General features: G+C 38.7%; 1 protein-coding gene across 3 annotated transcripts in view; it reads left to right on the top strand.

Annotated features, from left to right (window-relative positions):
* The first annotated feature begins 30 nt into the window (after positions 1-30).
* MRPL47 (mitochondrial ribosomal protein L47) overlaps positions 31-23755 on the top strand; it is a 34841-nt gene continuing 11116 nt past the window's right edge. The window contains exons 1-4 of one of the 3 annotated variants that reach the window (XM_025914120.2): positions 31-182; positions 2760-2911; positions 3482-3542; positions 21635-21731. In XM_025914120.2, the coding sequence (XP_025769905.1) occupies positions 85-182; positions 2760-2911; positions 3482-3542; positions 21635-21731 (408 nt within the window). In that variant the 5' untranslated portion in view covers positions 31-84. The other 2 variants (XM_086674778.1, XM_086674779.1) reach the window with 2 other exon arrangements.

Raw genomic sequence — 23755 nt, 5'->3', positions numbered from 1 at the left:
CTGTTTTCTCCATCCGGTCGGCCTGAGACACAGGAAGTGACATCATTGTGGAGAAACCGCGGTATCCTTACTTTCTGTGGAGACATGGCTGCGGCCAGTTTGGGCGGTGTTTGCAGAAAAGTCTTAACCGGGCTGAAAGCTTCTAAGTCGCTAATAAGTCTTCAGGCCCCACCTAGCACAGGGTAAGTGATGTGAGGAGTAGGTTTGTTCTCCTCTCCGACTTTGGATCTTGTTTGGTTGCCGAGATGCTGGAAAACAGCTGAGAGGCCGCGCGCATAACCGAACCCGAACTCACCTGCGTGAGAAGGGAATGCCCTTAGAGAAGTCGTCCACCTCCGACATTTCCGGTCTTTTCTCAAACTTTTTCTTGCCACCTAGTGCGGACCAGACAGTCCATGGGGTCTGTAGATAACCAGTATTTGTTGAATTAAACCTAGAGGTACAGAAGCATCCTCTTTGGATGGGTGAGTTGGGAAAAACTGCACTGAAGAGGATTTGGTTATGGAACTGAAGATTATGTCAAGTTTGGATGGATAAAAACCAAGGCGCTTTTGTATCTCCAGAATATATCAGAAAGATTTTTCAGTAAATGTGGAGTGAATAAGTGAAAGTAGTCAAAAGAACGGAAAGTAGCTCTGCTGGTGTGAGAAAGGAACATCCTACATATGGTGTTCATTATTTCTGGAAAGACAACCTGTCTTCTGGACAAACTGACAAGTTTATGGTATATGGTTTCCTCCCTTTTATTGGATTTTGTCTCTAATGAGTTGGATTTTATAAATCATTGGGTATGTCGGATTTTTTTTAAAGGAAGTAATGTATGTGTCCTTGAATCCAGCACAATTGTTGAGCATCTATTATGTGCTATATATTACTTGCACTTACTTTAGAGATAAGCAATATTTTTTCATTTTTCAGAGATTCACAGGTTGTAACTTGATAAAGGTGACAAACTTGGATCAATTGTCTGTAATTCACTGTCATTTTTTCTTAAAAATAAATTTTAGAGGGGCACCTGGGTGGCTCAGTGGGTTAAGCATCTGACTTCAGCTCAGGTCATGATCTCACAGTCAGTGAGTTCAAGCCCTGAGTCGGGCTCTGTGCTGGCAGCTCAGAGCCTGGAGCCTGCTTCAGATTCTGTGTCTCTCTCTGTTTCTGCTCTTCACCTGCTCATGCTCTGTCTCAGAACTAAACGTTAAAAAAAAATTGTAAATAAAATAAATTTTAGATTTTTATTATCAAAATGAATATTGCTTCATTTGCAGACAATAAGGCAAATGGAAAATAAGGCAAGTGTTTTGAAGAATATAATAATCAGCTATAATTTTTGCCACTCAAAGATTTCCTTACATTCCTTTTTATATATACGTATACATGTAATTCTTCTAAGTTTATTTATTTTTGAGAGAGAGAGAGAGACAGAGCAGGTGTGTGGGTGGGAGGAGCAGTGGGAGACAGAGAAGAGGGAGAATCCCAAGCAGGCTCTGAGCTGTGAGAGCAGAGCTTGACTCAGGGATTGAACTCACAAACCATGAGATCATGACCTGAGCTGAAATCAAGAGTCAGACACTTAACTGACTGAACCACCCAGGTGCCCCCACATACATGTAATTTTAAAGCCAGAATCATATTTACATGTATGCATCTTGGTGCTCTACCCTGTTTCCCCAATTTTTTATATTTAAAAATTTCAAACCAACAGAAAAATTGTAAGAGTACTACAAAGAATAACCACTCTTCATCTATATTAAGCAAACCTTAGCATTTTGTCACATTTTTATGTATCTTTATATCCATGCCTATGTGTATTTTTTTCTGAGCTATTTGAGGCATTGTGACACTTCAGTATATGTCTCCTAAGAACGAGAACACTGTCTTTATAACTACAATACTACAATGATCACGCTGGAGTATTTAATATACTACTGTCGCCGTGCTTTTACGTAGCATACAGTCCAAATTTTTTCTTAATTTTTTATCCAGGGTCCAACCAACGATCATTCATTACTGTCGTTGGTTGTTATGTCTTGTTAGTCATCTTTAATCCAGAACATTTTTGAGCAGATCAGCCTTTTCAGATTATCCTTCCATTTAGATTTGTCTGATTGTGTCCTCATGGTTAGATTCAAGTTAAATTTTTTTGGTAGGAATACAACACTTGTGATACACTTTGCTATTGAGTTTTACATTATTTCACCAGCTTATTAAATATTCTTTAAAAACATGATTTTTAAATTACTGCATAATAAATTATTATACAAATGCACAGTAATTTTGTAACCATTTCCTGGTTGCATATTTACATTATTACCAACTTTTGGATATCACATATAATGCTTTAATAGATATTTTTATTAATTCTCATCATATTTTTAGTTGAAATTTCTAGATGAATTTTGGGTTGAAGGGGGAAGCATTGAGGCTTGTGATACATGTTGCAAAATTAATCTTCAGAATGTTTTTATCTGCTTATGTAACCACTAGCCAGGTATGAAAAGCCTAAAAGTGTTACCTTAAGTATAATTGTATCAAGATACTGTCTCCAAAATTATGTGAATATATTAACCTCTGAAATTAAAGGGTAGCAGCATCTATAATGCAATATTGAAAATTATTTCTAAAGCATTTTATAAGTTTGTTCTTTGTGCAGAAACCCTGAGTAATTTTTTTTTAACATTGTAGATGAGGAAGTGATTCCAATTATTGCTTGTAAAATCCAAATGTTGCAAAACTCTGATCACTTGTTTATATATGTTCAGTTGCAGGTTTTCTCTTAGTCTTTTGCCTAAGAATATACCAAATGTCACATCTTTTCACCAGTGTAGATTACTTCATACCACATTGTCAAGAAAAGGACTGGAAGAATTTTTTGATGACCCAAAGAATTGGGGGGAAGAAAAAGTGAAATCTGGTAAGATATTTGGGTTGACTGATATTAAATATATTTATTAAATCCTCCATTACTTTGGGATTATTTATCTACCTTGGGGATCATTTAGGTGTTTCCTTTTTTTATTTCTTTTGGGAATGTGAGAGAAAATTAAAAGGACAATGTAATAGTACAGTTAATTGTTGATTGGCAGGTTGACAAAAGGCTTAGAAGAGGAGTAAATTGAAATTGTTAACTGAAGTGAGGTCAGAGATTTGGTTTAGATTTCATTTTTTAGAGATAATTACATGTTTATAATGATAGGAAATATTTTGGTATTAAACTGTGGAAACACATTCTTTTTTAGTACTAACATTTTTTTAATGCTATTGCCAGTAGCATTACTAATATTTTATGTGTTACCTAATTTAATGCCAGTTTAGTCCTAATTGTGTATTATACTATGATATGATAAAACTATTATATTTTACAGATAAGGAAACAGGTTTAGAGAAGTTGAATAATCTGCCACAAGGCACATAGCTAGAAAATTATTTCATGTTGTGAATTTCATAAATTTTTCTGTGTGTCTGAATTTCATAATTTTAATAGGAGCTTCATGGACCTGTCAGCAATTAAGAAATAAAAGTAATGAAGATTTACATAAACTTTGGTAAGTATACTGAATACATTAATATGTAGGTGTTTGAAGCAGTTAAAATATGACAATGAGGTATAAACTTTACATCTATTTGATGTAAGAAATTGAGAAAGTGATTTGTCTTACAATACTATGGATGATATGTAAAACCAGTAAAGATTTTAAGACAAATGTATTAGTGTTCTCAAATAGTTGGGGATTAAGAAATTTTACTGTAACTGCTACCAGTCATACTAGCATCTTTTTCTTTAAGTTTATTTTATTTATTTTGAGAGAGAAAGCATAATTTTGGGGGGGGGGGGGCAGAGAGAGACTCTCAAGCAGGCTCTGTACAGTCGGCACTGAGCCTGATGAGAGGCTTAAACTCACTGTGAGATGATGACCTGAGTGGAAATCAAGAGTTGAGAGTTTAACCAACTGAGCCACCCAGGCATCCCCATACAAGCATTTTTATACTAACAATTTTAGTAAACTAATAAAATGAAATAGGAAGAGTTTGTCACATTTAAGCCTTCCTCCTTTTTATTACCTTATCCATGGTCTGGAATCTTTAGCTTATTTGCCCTGGGGAAATATGTTGGAGGGTGCATTTAATTGGGAATTTAGCTAAATTTTTCTGGCAAATTTTCCTGATGAATTAGAGAGGGTTGAGAGGATTTAAGTCAGTGTGGTTTAATGCATCCATTCAGCATTTTTAATGGATGATTTATTTATTTATTTACTTGTATTTGTATTTTTATTGAGGAGTAATTGATATAACGCTGTATTTCAGGGATACACTGTAATGATTCGGTATTTGTATGCATTATAAAATGATCACCTTAGTAAGTCTGGTTCAAATATGTCACCATACATAAAAAAGTTCTTTTCCTTGTGATGAGAACTTTCAAGATCTGCTTTCCTACCTATTTTCATTTTTTTTTTTTTTAAAGAAAGCAGTTTTGTTTTTTTTTTTCTTTTTTTCAACGTTTATTTATTTTTGGGACAGAGAGAGACAGAGCATGAACGGGGGAGGGGCAGAGAGAGAGGGAGACACAGAATCGAAACAGGCTCCAGGCTCTAAGCCATCAGCCCAGAGCCTGATGCGGGGCTCGAACTCACGGACCGCGAGATCGTGACCTGGCTGAAGTCAGATGCTTAACCGACTGCGCCACCTAGGCGCCCCGCCTACCTATTTTCAAATATGCAGTACAGTATTATTAACTACAGTCACCATGCTGTACATTATATCACCATGACTTATTTTGTGGTAGGGTCCCCTCCCTAAGAGAAAAAACGCAAAAAACCTGAAGGCAACCTGGCTATACACCTATGTGACAACATCCATCATGACCTTGTAACACGAGACCACTTAATCAGACTGCATGTTTGTGTGTTACCATATATGGGAGACAAAGAAATAGAAAACGTATAAAAAACTGTGCCGCATGGCATTCGGGACTCAGTTTTTCTTGTAGGAACCCAACTAAGCAGTGCCTTCACGAATAAAGTTGTTTCCTGGAAAGAAAGGCCTCGGTGTCAGGAATCTCTGCAAGAGTCCTGCTACATTGTAACTGGAAATTTGTACTTTCTTACCCCCTTCATCCATTTTGCTATTAACCTAACAAAATAATTGGGGCGCTTGGGTGGCTCAGTCGGTTAAGCATTCAACTCTTTGGCTCAGGTCTTGATCTCACAGTTCATGAGGTTCATTTGGTGTGGTTTGTGAGATTGAGCCCTACATAGGGCTCTGCTGCTGACAGCATGGAGCCTGCTCGTGATTCCCTCTCCCTCTCTGCTCCTCCTCAACGTGTGCACACACACTCGTCTTTCTCAAAATAAATAAACATTTTTTTTTAACAGAATAAAAATAGGGGCATCTGGGTGGCTCCGTTGGTTAAGTGTCCTACTCTTGGTTTCAGCTCAGGTCATGATCTTGCAGTTTCGTGAGTTTGAGCCCCATATTGGGCTGTGCACTGATGATGTGGAGCCTGCTTGGATTCTCTCTCTCTCTCTCTCTGCCTCTCTCTCTACTCCTCCCCTACTCATGCTGTCTCTATCTCTCAAAATAAATAAACTTTAATAAATAAAATAAGTTATTTTACCAGCAAAAGTGGGTTTATTTGGGAATTAGATACTTGTAATTAAGGACAAGCAAGCTGTGGCAAAACCATAGACAAATCCAACAAAGGAATATTATTTTATGGAGAAGGAAGAGGAGGTTGGAAGGGATTGTTTTGAATGAAAGTGTTGTACAAAAGCAAGAGTTCAGAGTGATGATGGTTATTCATTGGCTGAGTTTCAGAGGTAGTCAATTTCTTGTAGATGGCCTTGTTTATCTTTCCCTTTGGGGCCTGTAATTGATGATTCTTTCCTGTTGAGTCTTCTATTAGGGATCTGTAATTGACAGTTTTTCCTGTAATTGACATGTAATGGTATGGCTCCCCTTCTAGGATCTCCAGTCTACTTTAGTGAGGTTTCCTTTTATTAATTTTCACATTCCCCTCCTTTTTTTTTTTTTTTTTTTTTTTTCAGTTTTTTTAACGTTTATTTATTTTGGAGAGAGAAAGAGTGTGAGTAGGAGAGGGACAGATAGAGAGGGAGACACAGAAGCCAAAGCAGGCTCCAGGCTCTGAGTTGTCAGCACAGGGCCCGAATTCACAAACCGCAAGATCATGACCTGAGCTGAAGTCGGATGCTAACTGACTGAGTCACCCAGGTGCCCCTCACATTTCCCCCTTTTGATCAAGATCTCTCCTTGAAAGCAGTGCTGAGGAAGAGTCCGTTTTTCTATGTTTAGTGGTTTTTTCCTTCAGTGTCAGGAAGAACCTTTCCTGGTTGTCGTGTCCTACCTTGGAGGGAAGGTGCCTAATAGGTGGAAACCACTTCAGATCACATTTAAGTAACAGGAAGATTAGGAGGGAGAATTCTTAGGCACTTCCCATCTAAAGTTTATATTTTCTCTAGGTCCCAACTGTTGGAGATCATCTCCTTATTGGGTGCATCATTTTCTTTTTTTTAATTTTTTTTTTTCAACGTTTATTTATTTTTGGGACAGAGAGAGACAGAGCATGAACGGGGGAGGGGCAGAGAGAGAGGGAGACACAGCATCGGAAACAGGCTCCAGGCTCTGAGCCATCAGCCCAGAGCCCGACGCGGGGCTCGAACTCACGGACCGCGAGATCGTGACCTGGCTGAAGTCAGACGCTTAACCGACTGCGCCACCCAGGCGCCCCTCATTTTTTTTTTTTTAAATTTCCAGTATAATTAACTTAGTGTTATATTAGTTTCAGGTATACAATACCTGATTGACCCAGTTACTCAGTGCTCTTCACCATAAGTGTACTCTTACTAATCTTCACCTGTTTCACCCATCTCAGTGCCTAACCTACCCTCTGGTAACCATCAGTTTGTTCTCTAAGACTCTCTTTTTTTTGTTTCTTTTATACTTTGTTTCTTAAATTCCACATATGAGTGAAATCATACACTATTTGTCATTCTCTGACTTAATTTCATTTTAACATTGTACCCTCTAGATCCATCTGTGTTGTTGCAAATGTCAAGATTTCATTCTTTATGACTAATATTCTAGTGTACATATATATCACATCTTCCTTATCCATTCTTCTATTGATGGATACTTGGGTTGCTTCCATACTTTGGCTATTGTAAATAATGCTGCAGTAAACATGGTGCATATATCTTTTCAAGTTAGTATTTTAGTATTTTTTATTTATTTTTTTAAACATTTATTCATTTTTGAGAGACAGAGTGTGAGTGGGGGAGGGGTAGAGAGAGACACAAAATCCGAAGCAGGCTCCAGGCTCCAAGCAGTTGGCACAGAGCCCGATATGGCGCTCGAACTCACGAACAGTGAGATCATGACCTGAGCCAAAGTCAGACACTTAACTGACTGAGCCACCCAGGTGCCCCAGTGTTTTAGTATTCTTTGGGTAAATACCTAATAGTGGGATTACTGGATCATTTGGTAATTCTATTTTTAATTTTTTGAGGAACCTCCATGCTGTTTTCTACAGTGGCTGTACCAGTTTACATTCCCACTAACAGTACACAAGAGTTCCTTTTTCTCCACATCCTCGCCAATACTTGTTTCTTGTGTTTTTTAATTTAGCCATTCTGATAGGTATGAAATAATACCTCATTGTGATTTTGATTTGCATTCCCCTCATGATGAGTAATGTTGAGCATCTTTTCATGTGTCTGTTGGCTATCTGTGTGTGTGCTCTTTGGGGAAATGTCTGCTAATGCCTTCTGTTTATTTTTTAATTGGGTTATTTGTGGGGTTTTTTAGTGTTGAGTTATATAAGTTCTTTATATATTTTGGATACTGATGTTTTATCATATATGTTATTTGCAAACATTCTCTCCCATTAACTATGTTGTCTTTTTCTTTTCTTGATTATTTCCTTTGCGGTGTGGAAGCTTTTTATTTTGAGTAGTTCCAATAGTTTATTTTTGCTTTTGTTTCCTTTACCTCGGGAGATCTATCTAGAAAAATACTGTTAACAGCGGATATCAAAGAAATTGCTGCATATACCCTCTTCTAGGATTTTTATGGTTTTGGGTCTCTCATTTAGATCTTTAATACACTTTGAGTTTACTTTTGTGTATAGTGTAAGAAAGCAGTCCAGTTTCATTCTTTTGCGTGTAGCAGTCCAGTTTTCCCGACACCATTTGATGAAGGTTGAAGAGACTGTCTTTCCCACTGCATAGTCTTGCCTCCTTTGTCAAAGATTAATTGACCAGATAATGGTGGGTTTATTTTTGAGCTCTCTATTCTGTTTTGTTGATCTATGTGTCTCTTTTTGCATCAGTACCATACTCTCTTGATTACTACAGGTGTGTAATATGACTTGAAATCTGGGATTGTGATACCTCCAGTTTTGTTCTTTTTCAAGATTGCTTTGGCTATTCAGGGTCTTCTGTGGTTTCATATGAATTTTAGGAGTGTTTATTCTGGTTCTATGAAAAATGCTGGTGGTATTTTAATAGGGACTGCATTAAATCTATAGATTGCTTTGGGTAGTATGGCCATTTGAATAATATTTGTTCCCCAGTCCATGAGCATGGAATATCTTTTTGTTTGTATCATCTTCAGTTTCATTCATCAGTGTTTTAATTTTCAGAGTACAGATCTTTCACCTCCTTGGTTAAATTTATTCCTAGGTACCTTACTATTTTTGGTGCAGTTATAAATGGGATTGTTTTCTTAATTTCTCTTTCGGTTGCTTCATTATTAGTGTATAAAAATACAACAGATTTCTGTGGATTGATTTTGTATCCTGTGACCTTACTGAATTCATTTGTCAGTTCTGGTAGTTTTTTTGGTAGAGTCTTTAGCATTTTCTATATATAGTGTCAAGTCATCTGCAAATAGCAAAAGTTTTATTTTTTCCTTACCAATTTTGATGCCTTTTATTTCTTTTTGTTGTCTGATTGCTGTAGCTAGGACTTCCTCGTACTATGTTGAATATAAGTGATGAGAGTGGACATCCTTGTCTTGTTCCTGATCTTAGGGGAAAAGCTCTCAGTTTTTCACCATTGAGTATAATGTTAGCTATGGGTTTTTCATATATGGCCTTTTTTATGTTGAGATGTAGTCCCTCTAAATCTACTTTGTTGAGGGTTTTTATCATGAATAGATGTTGTATTTTGTCAGATGCTTTTTCTGCATCTATTCAAATGATCATAGGGTTTTTTCTTTTTTCTCTTGTTGCTGTGATGTATCACACTGATTGATTTGTGATTTTTGAACCACCCTTGCATCCCAGGAATAAATCCTACTTGATTATGGTAAATTATTGTTTTTAATGTATTGTTGGATTTGTTTCACTAGTATTTTGTTGAGGATTTTTGCATTATGTTCTTTGGAGCTATTGGCCTGGATTTTGTAGTGTCTTTATCCAGTTTTGGTATCAGGGTACTGCTGGCCTCATAGAATGAATTTGGAAGCTTTCTTTCCTTTTCTATTGTTTGGAATAGTTTGAGAAGAATAAGTATTAACTCTTTTATAAAAAGTGTTTGATAGAATTCTCCTGTGAAGCCATCCGGTCCTTTAGTTTTGTGTGTTGGGAATTTTTTGATTACTGCTTCAATTTCTTTGCTGGTCATTGGTCTGTTCAAGTTGTCTGTTTCTTCCTGATTCTGTTTTGGGAGGTTATATGTTTCTAGGAATTCATTTTTTCTAGGTTGTCCAATTTGTTGGCATATAATTTTTCATAATATTCTCTCATAATCCTTGTTATTTCTATGTTGTCAGTTATTTCTCCTCTTTCTGATTTTGAGTTCTTTCTCTCTCTCTTTTTTTTAATGAGCCTGGCTAAAGGTTTGTTAATTTTATTGATCTTTTCAAAGAACCAGCTCCTAGTTTCATTGAGCTGTTCTATTGTTTTTGTTTCTGTTTCATTGATCTCTGCTCTAATCTTTATTCCTTCCTTCTTCCTACTGGCTTTGGGTTGTTTGTTGTTCTTTTTCTAACTCCTTTAGGTGTAAGGTTAGGTTGTTTATTTGAGATTTTTCTTGCTTATTAATATAGGCCTGTATTGCTATTAATTCCCCTCTTAGAACTACTTTTGCTGCATCCCAGTGATTTCAGAGTGCTGTGTCTTCATTTTCATTTGTCTCCGTGTATTTTATAATTTCCTTTTTGATTTCTTGGTTGACCCATTCATTGTGTTCATTGGATTTTTTTGTCCCCATTCACTGTTTTAAAAAAAAAATTTTTTTTTAAGTTTATTTATTTTTGAGAGAGAGACAGAGCACGAGCGGAGGAGGGGCAGAGAGAGAGGGAGACACAGAATCCAAAGCAGGCTCCAGGCTCTGAGCTGTCAGCATAGAGCCTGATGCGGGGCTTGAACTCACGAACTTGCTAGATCATGACCTGAGCTGAAATCAGAACGCTTAACCTACTGATCCAACCAAGCGCCCCATCCCATATTCATTGTTTAGTAGCATGTTATTTAACCTCCATGTATTTGTGTTCTTTCCAGATTTTTCTTGTAGTTGATTTCTGGTTTCATAGCATTGTGGTCAGAAAAGATGCATAGTATGGCTTTGAATTTTTTGAATTTGTTAAGACTTCTTTTGTGCCCTAACATGTGATCTACTCTGGAGAATGTTCTTTTCTACACTTGAAAAGACTGTGTATTCTGCTGTTTTAGGATGGAATATTCTTACTATATATTTTAGATCCATCTGGTTCCATGTGTCATTCAGAGCCACTGTTTCCTTGTTGATTTTCTGTTTAGATGATCTATCCATTGATATAAGTGGGGTATTAAAGTCCCCTGCTATTATTGTACTACTGTTGATTATTTCCTTTATGTTTGTTATTAGCTGGTTTAGGTTTTTAGGTGCATAAATACAATTGTTACATATTCTTGTTGGATTTTTCCCTTTATGATTATATAGCATCCTTCCTTGTCTCTTGTTACAGTCTTTGTTTTAAAATCCATTTTGTTCATTGTAAGTATTGCTACCCCAGGTTTCCTTTCACTTCTGTTTGCAGATAAATGCTTTTCCATCCCTCTACTTTGAATCTGCATGTGTGTTTAGGTCGGAAATGAGTCTTGTGTAGGCAGCATATAGATGGATCTTGCTTTTTTTATCCATTCCATAGCCTTATGTCTTTTGATTTGGTGTTTAGTCCATTTATATTCAAAGTAGTTATTGATAGGCATGTAACCATTTTGTTATTGTTTTATGATTATTTTTGTCCTTCTCTGTTCCTTCTCTTGCTCTCTTACAGTTTGCTGGCTTTCTTTAGGAATATACTTGGATTCCTTTCTCATTTTTTATATATCTATTACCAGTTTTTGATTTGTGATTACTATAAGGTTTATATATAACATTTTGTGCATATAGCAGTCTGCATTAAGTTAATGGTCGCTTGAGTTTGGAACCCATCCTAAAATCACTAAATTTTTACTCCTCTCCCCCTCACATTTTAGGTATATAGTGTCCTACTTTACATCCTTTTATTTTGTAAAATCCTTGATTGATTGTTATAGATATACTTAATTTTATTGCTCTTTGCTTCCTACTTTCCTTTGGTCTTTCCTTTCTACTCAGAGTCCTCTTGAACATTTCTTATAAAGCTGGTTTAGTGATGAATTCCTTTAGCTTTTGTCTGGGAAACTCTTTATCTCTCCTGTTATTCTGAGTGATAGCCTTCCTGAATGTTAAAGTATTCTTTGTTGCAGGTTTTTTTTCTTTCAGCACTTAATATATATCATGCCACTCCCTTCTGGCCTAGAAAGTTTCTGTTGACAATCAACTGATAGCCTTAGGGGATTCCCCTTGTATGTAACAGTTTTCTTTTGCTACTTTTAAAATTGTTCACTACTTTTTGCCCTTTGAATTACTAAGTGTCTTGGTGTGGCCTTCCCTTGGGTTGATTTTGTTGGGAGTACTCTGTGCCTCCTGGATTTCTGTTTCCTTTCTCAGATTCGGGAAGTTTTCAGCTATTATTTCTTCACAAAACTCTTCTGCCCCCTTTTCTCTCTCTTCCCCTTCTGGGATCTCTATAATGCTAATGTTATTATGTTTGATGGTGTTGCTGATTCTCTAAGCCTATTTAAAAATTTTTTAATTATTTTTTTTCTCTCTCCCATTCAGCAAGATTGCTTACTCTGCACCCCAGGTTGTTGATCCATACTTCTGCTTCCTCTAGTCTAGCATTTATTCTATTTAATGTGTTTTTTATGTGTGTTTTTTTTTTTAAGTTTATTTATTTATTTATTTATTTTTAGAGAGAGAGATTGAGATTGTGCACACGTGAGTGGGGGATTGGCAGAGAGAGAGTGGGAGAGAGAGAGAATCCTAAGAAGACTCTGCACTGTCAGTGCAGAGCCCAACGTGGGGCTCAAACTCAAAGACCCAAGCTGAGATCAAGAGTTGGACGCTTAACCAACTGAGCCATCCAGGCACCCCTGTTTAGTGTATTTTTAATATAAGTTATTGAGTTACATTTTCTGTCTCTTTGTTGAGGGTCTCACCAAGGTCCTCTACTCTTTTCTCAAGTCCAGGGAGTATCTTTATGACTATTAGTTTAAATTCTTTGTCACGAATATTGCTTATTTCCATTCCGTTTAGGTCTCTTGCTGTGATTTTGTCCTGTTCTTTCACTTGGGACATATTCCTCTGTCTCCTCATTTTGTCTAACTCTTCTCATCTGTTTCTATGTGCTGGGAAAGTCAGCTATCTCTCCTGCTCTTGAAAGTAGTGGTCTTATGAAGAAGAGTTCCTAAAGTGCCCTGCACTTCACCCGAACCTGGTGCTTCAGGGGTGTTTCCTATGAGTGTGGCATGCACCTTACTCTTGCGGCTGAAGTGTGTCTGCCTTGTCAGTCATTTACAACAGTTCTCTGCATGTTGCAGGCAGGGTTTTGTTCCTGTGTTGTTAGTGGGCCTGTCTGGGGTAACCTTAGCTTGAGTTGGGTCAGACTAGGTGTTTTCCAGAGTTGCAGTTGCACTGAACTGTAGGGTATTCTCTGTGTTGTCCTCTAAGAAGCTTTCATTGTCAGACAAGGCCTGCAGTTACACCAGATGTCTGCCCCCAGTCCACTGCTGGGACCACAGTGGAACTAGTGTGTGCGGTTATCTTCCTCTTTCCCCGGGACAGGAATCAATTTGGGGTGATGCTAACCCATCAGGGCTGCTTGCACACTGCCAGGCTTGTGGTGTCACTTTGGATGGACGCCTACTGAGAGAGAGTTGGAGGGAGCAAGTCCACAGAGGAACACAGGGTGCACAGTGATAGCAGGGTTTGCTCAGGTCTGCTATAGGAAGAAGCTGGGTTGGAGGGGTAGATCTGCAAAAGTGGTTGGGGGCCAGGCACACTGTTAGTGAGCTAGGTAGAGACTATTTGCACTGCATTGGTTCCCATGGGTGTCTGTATCTAGGCTGGGGAGTGGGGGAAGGAGATGGTGCCCACCAATTCCTTTGTTCCTGGAGAAGTCTCCCTAAGACTTGCCCCTCCAGCATAGGCCCCAAAATTAGCAAACAAATCTCCTTGTACACCCCAGGCGTCTTTCAAACTGGTGCTCTGTGCTGAATCTCAGCGGGGCTATTTGTTCTCTTGTCTCTTTAAGGATGGGGACTCAGTTTCCTCTTGGCCTTCTACTCTACCTGACCCAAGCCTGCTGATTTTTAAAGTTCTAAGTGTTAAACCCCTGTGACAACAAGAACTCAAGAAATTAAGCCCCTCTGGTTTTCAAAGGGAGAATTATGGGATGGGAATTTTATGTCCTGGGAATTTATCTTCCCAGTGCTGGTCCTGCATGCCTGGGGTGCCTGGTGTGGGGTCTGCTCCTCTCTCCTCTCTTCTGTGCCCATCCTGTCCCTCTTACAGACGGTCCTGTGTTTGTTTGGTTCTCTACTATGTCTCCATCCTTCCTACCCTCTTCGGTGTGGCCTATTCTCTACGTTTAGCTGTGAAAAAGTCTATTATGCCAGTCTTTGGGTCATTTTCTGGGTTACTTACACTGAGATGGGTGTTATCTAGGTGTGTCCATGGGATGAGGTGAGCCTAGGATCCTCCTACTCTGCCATCTTCCATGTGTCTGGGTGCATCATTTTTACAGAAGTGTAACAGGAAACAAAGTATAAAAATTTTAAGTAATTATATAAAACACAAGAAGTAACATAATTCAAAATTGTTTTATGGTTCTAAATAAGACCTTAGGTCTGAAAGTAGTCAGCTGAAAATATTTATTGGCACTTTCTCCAACTTATAGGAGAAAGTTCTCCATACAGAGGCAAACTCCATCCCAGAGTCATGTATGCCTCCTGCAAGTCCCCATTTAAAGTGGCCATGAAAGCAAAATAGGGGACTCTGCAAGAGCTCATTGGAAGAATTGATCAAGTGCATTTTGGAAGATACAGTGCAGGTATACACATGAAGCAATAGTTAATGAGCTTTTGCAAAAAATAGCAAAACTTCAGAGATGTATTAAAACAGTATTATCTCAAAAGAACTATTTGAAAATAGACATTATCCAGGGGTGCCTGGGTGGCTTAGTTGGATAAGCATCTGACTTCAGCTCAGGTCATGATCTCACGGTTCGTGGGTTCGAGCCCCATGTCGGGCTCTGTGCTGGCAGCTCAGAGCCTGGATCCTGCTTCCAATTCTGTGTATCCCTCTCTGTATCTCTGCCCCTCTCCCGCTAGTACTCTGTCTCTCTCTCAAAAATAAAGAAATGTTAAAAAAAAAGAAAAGAAAAGAAAATAGACATTATCCAGTGATACAACCTGTAAGGTTGCATATTCAGAGACTGTGAATTTGGATAAGAATCCAGAATCAGATAATAGGTTAGATGAAAGACTTTTGGAATTCTGAACCTTCTAACCCTTCAGAAAAAGCAAGTGAAAAAGTAGTTCATCACAAGATCATGATGAAGCTGTTTCTGAAAGCCCATAACGAGAAAAAAAGATGTTGCCCCCTTTCTCAAGCATTTGGGAAATGCACATAAGGGTGTTTTCTTTCCACTTTCAGCTAAAGAGTTGGGAGAAGCAAACAGGAAAAGGTATGCAGGCCTGGTCTGGACATGTTGATAAAGCTGTCTTGTCATTTCTGCTTCATTTCCAGGAAATATTTACTTTCAGGTCACTAGATGGTATGCAGGTACAGTCAGGGTTTAGTGATATCTTTAGATGTGTCATGTGAATCCAGGATTCTATTCCTTGGAGTTTGGTGGCACGAGGGTTAGTTAGCAGTTTCTCATGCAGGTACGTACCTTCCCAGCAAGGTTGAAGAGAGTAGTTTTGGAGTTTGGAGAGTAGTTTTAGTCTTTTTCAGTAGATGAAATCTCCAGGTTGCAAAGTGTGATGCTTAAGGTTGCCATCTCCAGGGAGTGTACTGTGAAAAGATGGCTCTAACAAAGCATAGTTAGTTTTAATGGAAGTAATTGGGCCTTTACAATATTGATGTCTGTCTTCCTTCTATCAGCTCTGGGTCACAGGAGCCAGGGGCCAACTACAGTGGATGTTCTGTGACTATCTCATGGGATGAAAGCTTATGAATTTCAAAGGGGGTAGATTTGAGATTTAGAAAGACTAATAGCAGTGCTTTTGGCCAGGGTATTTGGAGGGTCTCTACAAATTTTGCCCAATTGAGTCTTAATAGTGCTGTTAGTACATTCAACTACCCCAAGGTTTGAGGACGATATGCACAATAAAAGTGTTATAAAACCAGCCAAACAGCACAGACTGGTTGAAGCACCTAATCAGTAAAGTGCATTCACCAATCATTGTGGAGTTCAAGAGGGTTTCCCCAGGTAGGGATAATCTTTTTCTAACAGAATTTTAGCCACAGAAGAAGCATTAACCTATCTACAAGAGAAAGCTTTGGTGAGTGAGAAAACATACAAACCATGACTAAAACATATATACATCCATGAAACGGGGGAACTGTATGAAATTCATTTGTGTGAACAGGTTTCTTTGTATTGCATTTTGGTGGGACAAGGGAGGTAGGCACTGTTTGTTACCTTATTAACATTTCCCCACCAATATTGATTCATGAATGCTATCATGTGAGTAGATACTGTTTATGCATATACAGTGGTAATTGGGAATTTTAGATTTTCTGGTAGGGCAGGATTGTTACTTGATCCAAACCAGAGTTCTCTCTTTCTTATGGAACAATTAATTAGATTTCCAATATTGTTATTCCCTCTCTGGGGCAATTTCTGATCATTTTTTTTCCAAATTACTGTTTGGGAGAACATCCCTTTGGACCATGACAGAGGTTTGGCTCCTGGTTTCCTTGAGAGCAGCATTTTAGGCAGAAATATCAGTGAGGTGGTTTCCTTTGGCCTCCAGGAAGTTAAGTCTGGAATCCCCTGGAATATTAATAATAGCCAGAGCTTTATATGTAAGTGATGAATCATTAAATTCTCTTTATTTAAAAAAAATTTTTTGGGGGGCGCCTGGGTGGCTTGGTTGGTTAAGCGTCCGACTTCGGCTCAGGTCATGATCTCACAGTCCGTGAGTTCGAGCCCCACGTCGGGCTCTGTGCTGACAGCTCAGAGCCTGGAGCCTGTTTCAGATTCTGTGTCTCCCTCTCTCTCTGCCCCTCCTCTGTTCATGCTCTGTCTCTCTCTGCCTCAAAAATAAATAAACGTTAAAAAAAATTTTTTTTTAATTTTTTAACGTTTATTTATTTTTGAGAGAGAGAAAGAGAGACAGAGCACGAAGAGGAGAGGAGGAGAGGGAGACACAGAATCCAAAGCAGGCTCCAGGCTCTGAACTGTCAGCATAGAGCCCGATGCAGGGCTTGAACTCACAGATTCAAAGTCGGTCACTTAACCGACTGAGCCAACCGGGGGGCCCTACTAAATTCTACTCTTGAAACCAAAATAAATAAATAAATAATAGCCAGAACAGCCAGTAAAAGTATGGCATATTGGGACGCCTGGGTGGCTCAGTCGGTTAAGCGTCCGTCTTCGGCTCAGGTCATGATCTCGCGGTTCGTGGGTTCAAGGCCACGTCAGGCTCTATGCCATTAGCTCAGAGCCTGGAGCCTGCTTCAGATTCTGTGTCTCCTCCTTTCTCTGCGCCTCCCATGCTCATGCTGTCTCTCTCTCTCAGTAATAAATAAACGTTAAAAAAATTTTTTTAAGTATGACATCTAGTAAATTTTGGACATAGGAGTCATTTTTAATTTTATCCCCATTAGATGTAAGGAAACCTTGTTTCCATAATATTCCAAACTCATCAGCTACTCTAAAGGCATACCAGCCATTGGCATAAATGTTTGTGGTTTTGTCCTTGGCCACAATACAAGGATGGTAAAGGGGATCCCATTACTATTTCTTTAGTGGTCTTAACTAAAAGGGTGGTGGCAGGAATGGCTCTGAGACAAGGGGGACTCCTGTGCCCCAGGGTGTAGTTGGTAGGTATAATGCCCTGTGTGTTGATGATGGTCCCCATGTTTTTGGGTGAGTACTCCCCCAAGGGCATTCCCTTCCCTCTTATCTAAGAGGAAAAAGGAAAGTTGATAATTAGCATTCCAGAGGGCAGGAGGCATTTATTAGGCTCTTCTTTAAAGTTCCCAAAGGCTATGTCTTCCCATCCTTTCCACATAATAAGGTCAGTCTTGTCATTTTTTAGTAAAGCATATATAGAGTTAGAGCAGTAAGAAGTTTGGAATCTCATTTTCAACAGTAGCAAATAAATCCAAGGAAACCTCATAATTGGCGCTTAGTTGTAGGTTTGGGAAAGTTCAGGATGTCTTGAAGTCTACCTGAATCCAGATGTCCTTGTTCCAACATCAGGTGCCCTAAGTATCAAACCTGAGTTTGAGCAAACTGCAATTTTTCTTTGGAGAGTTTATGTCCCTAAAGCCAAAACTTGTAACAGGTAGATGCTATTTTCCTGTGAAGAGTTTTGAGAAGGGAAGCAAGGAGGCAAATAATCTACATATTTTAATAAAGTAGAGCCTCCAGAAAACTCTGTCATCCACATCAGTTTTTAAGGTTTCTAAAAGTAAGGACTTTCTAGTCCTGGAGCATTATTGTCCAGGTGTATTTTCCATTCTTCCCAAGTGCAAATTTGGCTATCCTCATCAACTGAAATACTAAAATATGCACTGCATAGATCAGTTGTGGTGAAAATTTTGCTTTCAGTAGGATTGGGTGTCACTAACATGGGGGGAGGGGTTAGGAACAAGATGCCAAAGGATAACAATGTTATTTATTACTTGGAGGTCCTGGACAAACCTCCATCCTCAGCCATTGGGTTTTCTTATAGGTAAAATTAGAGGTATTACAGGGACTAGTGTAATCTTTTATTATGGGCTTGATGTCTTGCAAGGCTTCTTTATAGGATATTCATTAATTCTGGGGACAGGTTTTGAGGGATCTGTTTGAATCTTGATGGGAGATGAACTGTGGATTCTACCAATATCAGTTGGAGACCTTGCCCCTAAAGAGAACGGTAACTGATCCAATAGGGACAAATGATCAGTGTCCCCGGACTCCAGCTATAGTGCTGTCAGAGATGGAGCAAAAAAAGATGTCAAAGGGCTATTTTTTAAATTAATTAATTTTTTTTTTTTTTTTTTTTTTTTTTTTTTTTAGCGAGAGAGAGAGTGCAGTGAGCGAGGGGCAGAGAGAGGGAGAGAGAAGGGGTTCAAGGGTTCAACCGAAGCAGGGCTCATATTTTTACCCAAAGCAGGGCTTGAGCTCACCCAGTGTAGGGCTCAAACACACGAACCGTGAGATCATGGCCTGAGCCAAAGTCAGATGCTTAACCTACTGAGCCACCCAGGCACCCCAAAGAGCCATTTAATTTATCTGATTGGCTATTTTCATTACTGCTGTCAAATTCTAGAATTATTTCCCCATTTTGGAAGAAAGGAATTCTTCTGGTATGGTATTTTTCTGAGAGATCTTCACCCAATAGGGGCAGAGGAACTGAGGAGAAAGAGTTCTGTCTCTCAAAGTGCCTAGACAAAAGAGGAGTTTCAGAGGCAGGAACCTGTTGAGGTCTGTTAAAGACCCCTAGTATTTGAACTGTTTTATTAGTACTCTGAGACAGAGGCTCCTTTATAGCAGTGGGAGATGGGATACACTTAACACTGTAGCTCTCATGTCAGTAGAGACAGAGTGAGATTCATTCCCAATCTGGACAGGGATTTCTCTGAGCTGATAGGGTTTGTTTGGAGTGTACTGTTTTTAAAATTGGGAAATTTAACACAAAAATAAGGATTTCTGGTTCCTCTTAAATAATCAGAAGTGCACTCTGGCAACACTGGACCTGCCTTCCTGCATTGTAACAACTAGCTGCTATATATAGCAACTGCCCCATCTAAATGGAGCCATACAGACCACTTTTTACCCATCTGTTCCTTCAGTGAGCCCACTTCACTTACAATTGTTTATCTGTCTAGGCAATGTAGTAGACATTTAAAGTTGTATCCCCTGATTTAAAGGTTATTTATCTTTCATGGCAGATTAAATAATTGTAAAATACTTATTAAAACCATTAATATTATTGGCTTACTCATGTGACAAAATAAGAAATATGTATTTGGTCTTTGTCTCCAATTCCTTGACACATAGCTCCTAAATCTCTTGGAATTTCCCAAGAGGAGTGTCTTATTCTAATTCAGCAACTTCTAGTGGGTCCTTTGGTAGCTTCAGGACAGAGGCTAGTTGCCACAAAGACTTGAGGCATGATTGGAGGGTGGGGCTTTCAGCCTCATCACCACCCTCATCTCTGGTGAGAGGAGATGGACTGGGATTGACTTTAACCAGAATCATGATTTAGTCAATTGTGCTTATGTATGAAACCTCCATAAAAATCCCTGAATAACTGGGTTTGAAGAGCTTCTAAGTTGGTGAACACATGGAGGTGCTGTTAGGGTAACATACCCTGAAAAGGCAGGGACGCTATTCACCCCTTCCACACACCATGCCGTATGCATCTCTTCTGTTTGGCTGCTTCTGAGTTGTATCCTTTATAATAAACCAGTTCTATTAAATTATCAAACCAGAGGAGGAGGGGTCATTGGAAACCGAATTTATAGTTGTTAGTCAAATGTATGCGGGCTTTGGAACTTGCTATTGGCATGTGAAGTGGGGGGACAGTTTTGTGGGACTGTACCCTTCAATCTGTAATCTGGCACCACAGGTACTCAGTGTCAGAGTGCTGGAGAAGTGGTGTTGAAAAGTCAACGTCGGGGCGCCTGGGTGGCTCAGTCGGTTAAGTGGCTGACTTCAGCTCAGGTCACGATCTCACAGTCCGGGAGTTCGAGCCCCGCGTCGGGCTCTGTGCTGACCGCTCAGAGCCTGGAGCCTGTTTCCGATTCTGTGTCTCCCTCTCTCTCTGACCCTCCCCCGTTCATGCTCTGTCTCTCTCTGTCTCAAAAATAAATAAATGTTAAAAAAAAATTAAAAAAAAAAGAAAAGTCAACGTGTATTTGGCATCAGGATGGAAAAAAACCTTTCATTTGGTGTCAGAAGTGTTATGTGTAGAACACAGATTGTAGAAAAATTAGTTGTATGAAAGCACTGTTACCGTGGGTTACTGGTGAAGGGATAGGGAGGGCTGTTCAGTATTCATCTTGGCTAAAACCTATTTATCTTCTGATTTTATCTCCTTCCCCAAAATGGTCTTCCTCCATAACTTAAAATACCCCAGTGCTTTTGTGTCATTTTCAGTGCCCTTGACATTTATTTCCTTTCCTTTCTTCCAGCTCTAATTCTCAAACATTTATTCACAAAACTTACCCCACTTTACCTTTGCCACTTTAGTACCTTTGGTTATGTTTGCTTTGGTTTCCTTTCCAGCCTAACAAAACCCATCTTTCTGAAGCTTGCTTTGATCATCCTGACTAGAAGAGGTGTTCTCACCTCTCCCACATAAATCTTCCCTCTCTTGTCTGTACCACTCAGTTCACCACATCACACTACATTTTCTGAGGCAGCCTAGTGAAGTAGAAATAAAAAGAATATTGCACACAGGGAATCCAGATTATGAATCTTGAATTAGTTATGTGCCCCAGAATACCTTACTTCTGTCACCCTTACTTTCTTCTTTTACAAAGTAGAAGGGCGCCTGGGTAGCTCAGTTGGTTGAATGTTCAACTCTTGATTTTGGCTCAGGTCATGATGTCATGGTCATGGGATAGAGCCCCAAATTTGTCTCTGCGCTGAGCATGGAGCCTGCTTAAGATTCTCTCTCTTCCTCTCCCTCTGCCCTTCTCTCCAACCGCCTCTCTAAAATTAAAAAAAAAAAAAAAAAGTGGAAATAGTACCAACTCCAAAGGGTTGATGTGAGAATTAGATGAGGTGATATATATAAAGCACTTATTAGCACATTGCATGGCATGTAATAGGCAGTAAGTGAATGTTACCGTCCATCTTCTCTCTCCACTTGGAGTGTAGGGATTATTTTTTATATTTTATGTAATTCTCTTGGCACTTAATACAGTATGTGGCACATGGAAAATTTACTGAAACGATAATTCTTTGTAATGATGTCCTGTATATTGAGATTTCTAAAGGATTTTTGAGTACAGATCATTAGTTTTGATGTCAAAAACTATAGCCTTAATGTAATCATAGAATAGCATCACAAGCTTTGTGTTCTTTGATACAGGTATGTCCTACTGAAAGAAAGAAACATGCTCTTAACTTTAGAGCAGGAGGCCAAGCGGCAGAGGTTGCCAATGCCAAGTCCGGAGCGGTTAGAAAAGGTAACATTTGTGGAGGCTAGAGACTATTGTGTGGGATAAAGGCCAAAACATGTAAGTCTATGGTTCCTGTATTTCTTGGCAAGTAGATTTCTTTTTTAAAGTTTCTGCTTGATGTTTAGTAAATGTACAGAGTTGTGCAACATCACTATTGTAGAATATCTCCATCACTCCGAAATGAAGTGTCATGCCAATCTGTAGTCCCTCCCCATTCCCATCTGCAACCCTCAACAGATGTGTGAACATGGGCTTTTATTTCTCTTGGGTACATAGATAGGAGTGAAATTGCTGGGTCATATGGTAAATCTATGTTTAACATTTTGGGAAACAGCCCAACTGTTCTTTAAAGTAGCTGCACCATTTAAAATTGCTGGTTTCAGTTTAGCCACTGCCCTACCAACCAGGTCAAAGTTTTGAGTGCATTTTTTTTTTTTTTATTGTAGTAAAAAACACATAACATAAAACTTACCTTCTTAAATCATTTTTAACAGTATAGTTTAGTAGTATTAAGTACATTCACGTTGTGAAAAGGTCACCTATTGTTCAAATTAGGTTTTCTTCATCATTAAAAAAAAAATCCCCTTAGGTTCATGATTTCCACTCCTACAGGTAATTATTTGTATATGTTTCCTGTTTATCCAGCAGAATTTTTTTCTGCGTGTAGAAGTGTGCCTAATTATTTTTATTTACATAATAAAATTATTACATAATTATTTAATACATAATTTATCTAATTTGGTTATAAACTCTTAAAAACTCTCCTGACATTTGTACTTTCACTTACCTAGTATATCCTGGGTACTTTTCCCTTTCAGTATATGTAGATCTGCCTTTTCTTTTTCAAGGCTGTACACATTTTTTTTTAAATGTTTGTTTGTTTATTTTGAGAGAGACAGTGCATGCGAGTGTGGGGGGAGGGGCACAGGGAGAGTATGAGAATCCCAAGCAAGCCAGACGTGGAGCTCAATCTCACGACCATGAGATGAGACCATGACTTGAGCCGAAATCAAGAGTTGGACACTTAACCAACTGAGCCACCCGGGCATCCCAATGGCTGTACATGTTTAAGCTATTTCTTCCATGTAGAAGTTTTGTGTTTTATTTAGTTGAATTTCTCAAGGTTTTTTTGCCTGGGTTGCTTACGAGGTTAATTCTTTGTTGATGTTTCTGTGCCATCGTAAATAGAACTCAGCTTTTTGCCTAACCTCAGCTGCTTCCCGTTCGTTCGTTTCCCCACGCTACTCACAGCCCTTATTGCCACGCTGCCTCTGAGAGGGGCGGACCTAATATCCCTGCAGAGAGTCAAAGAATGTAGGGAGTAAAGTTTTATTTAGCCTCACTAGGAAGAAGTTATTCTGACTTAATGAAAATTGAATTCCATAGCATATTTATTTTTATTTGAAACTTTATTTTGACACAACATGAGATTGACAGAAAAGTTAAGAGAATAGTACAAAGGTACCTTTCACCCAGTTTCCCTAAGTGGATATTTTACCCATTTGCTTTATCCTTCTCTGCCTCCTTCTCTAAATAACACATTTTTTCTTCAGACGTTTAAGAGTCAGTTATATACATCCATAAATAATTAAGTATATGTTGTGAAAAAACAGGGATATTTCCTTACATAACCACTGTACAACTTTCAAAATCAGGAAATTGATATAATACTATTATCTAATCTGCAGATCTATTTCATCAGTTATGCGGACGTTGCCCTCTAATTTATAGCAAAATAAAATTCTGGATCATTTTCCAGTTGTTATCTCGTTAGTCTTCTTTAATCTGGATACTCAGTCTTTCTTTGTGTATCAGAACATTGATTTTTTTGAAGAGTGTAGGCCAGTTTGGGTTTGTTTAATGTTTCTCATTATAATCATGATGATTGGCGGAAGTATCATAGAAGTGATACAGTTTTCTTCACAGTACATAATATTAGGAGGCACAGTATGTGGATTTGTTTTGTTACCGGTGTTCACATCAATAATTTTTTAGTGTGGGGTGCCTGGGTGGCTCAGTTGGTTAAGAAT

This window comes from Puma concolor, chromosome C2 (genome assembly GCF_028749965.1).
Source record: "Puma concolor isolate L17-30 chromosome C2, mPumCon1.1.hap2, whole genome shotgun sequence".
NCBI lineage: Eukaryota > Metazoa > Chordata > Mammalia > Carnivora > Felidae > Puma > Puma concolor.
Note: the sequence above shows the minus strand (reverse complement) of the source record. Positions and strands in the feature narration are given on the sequence as shown.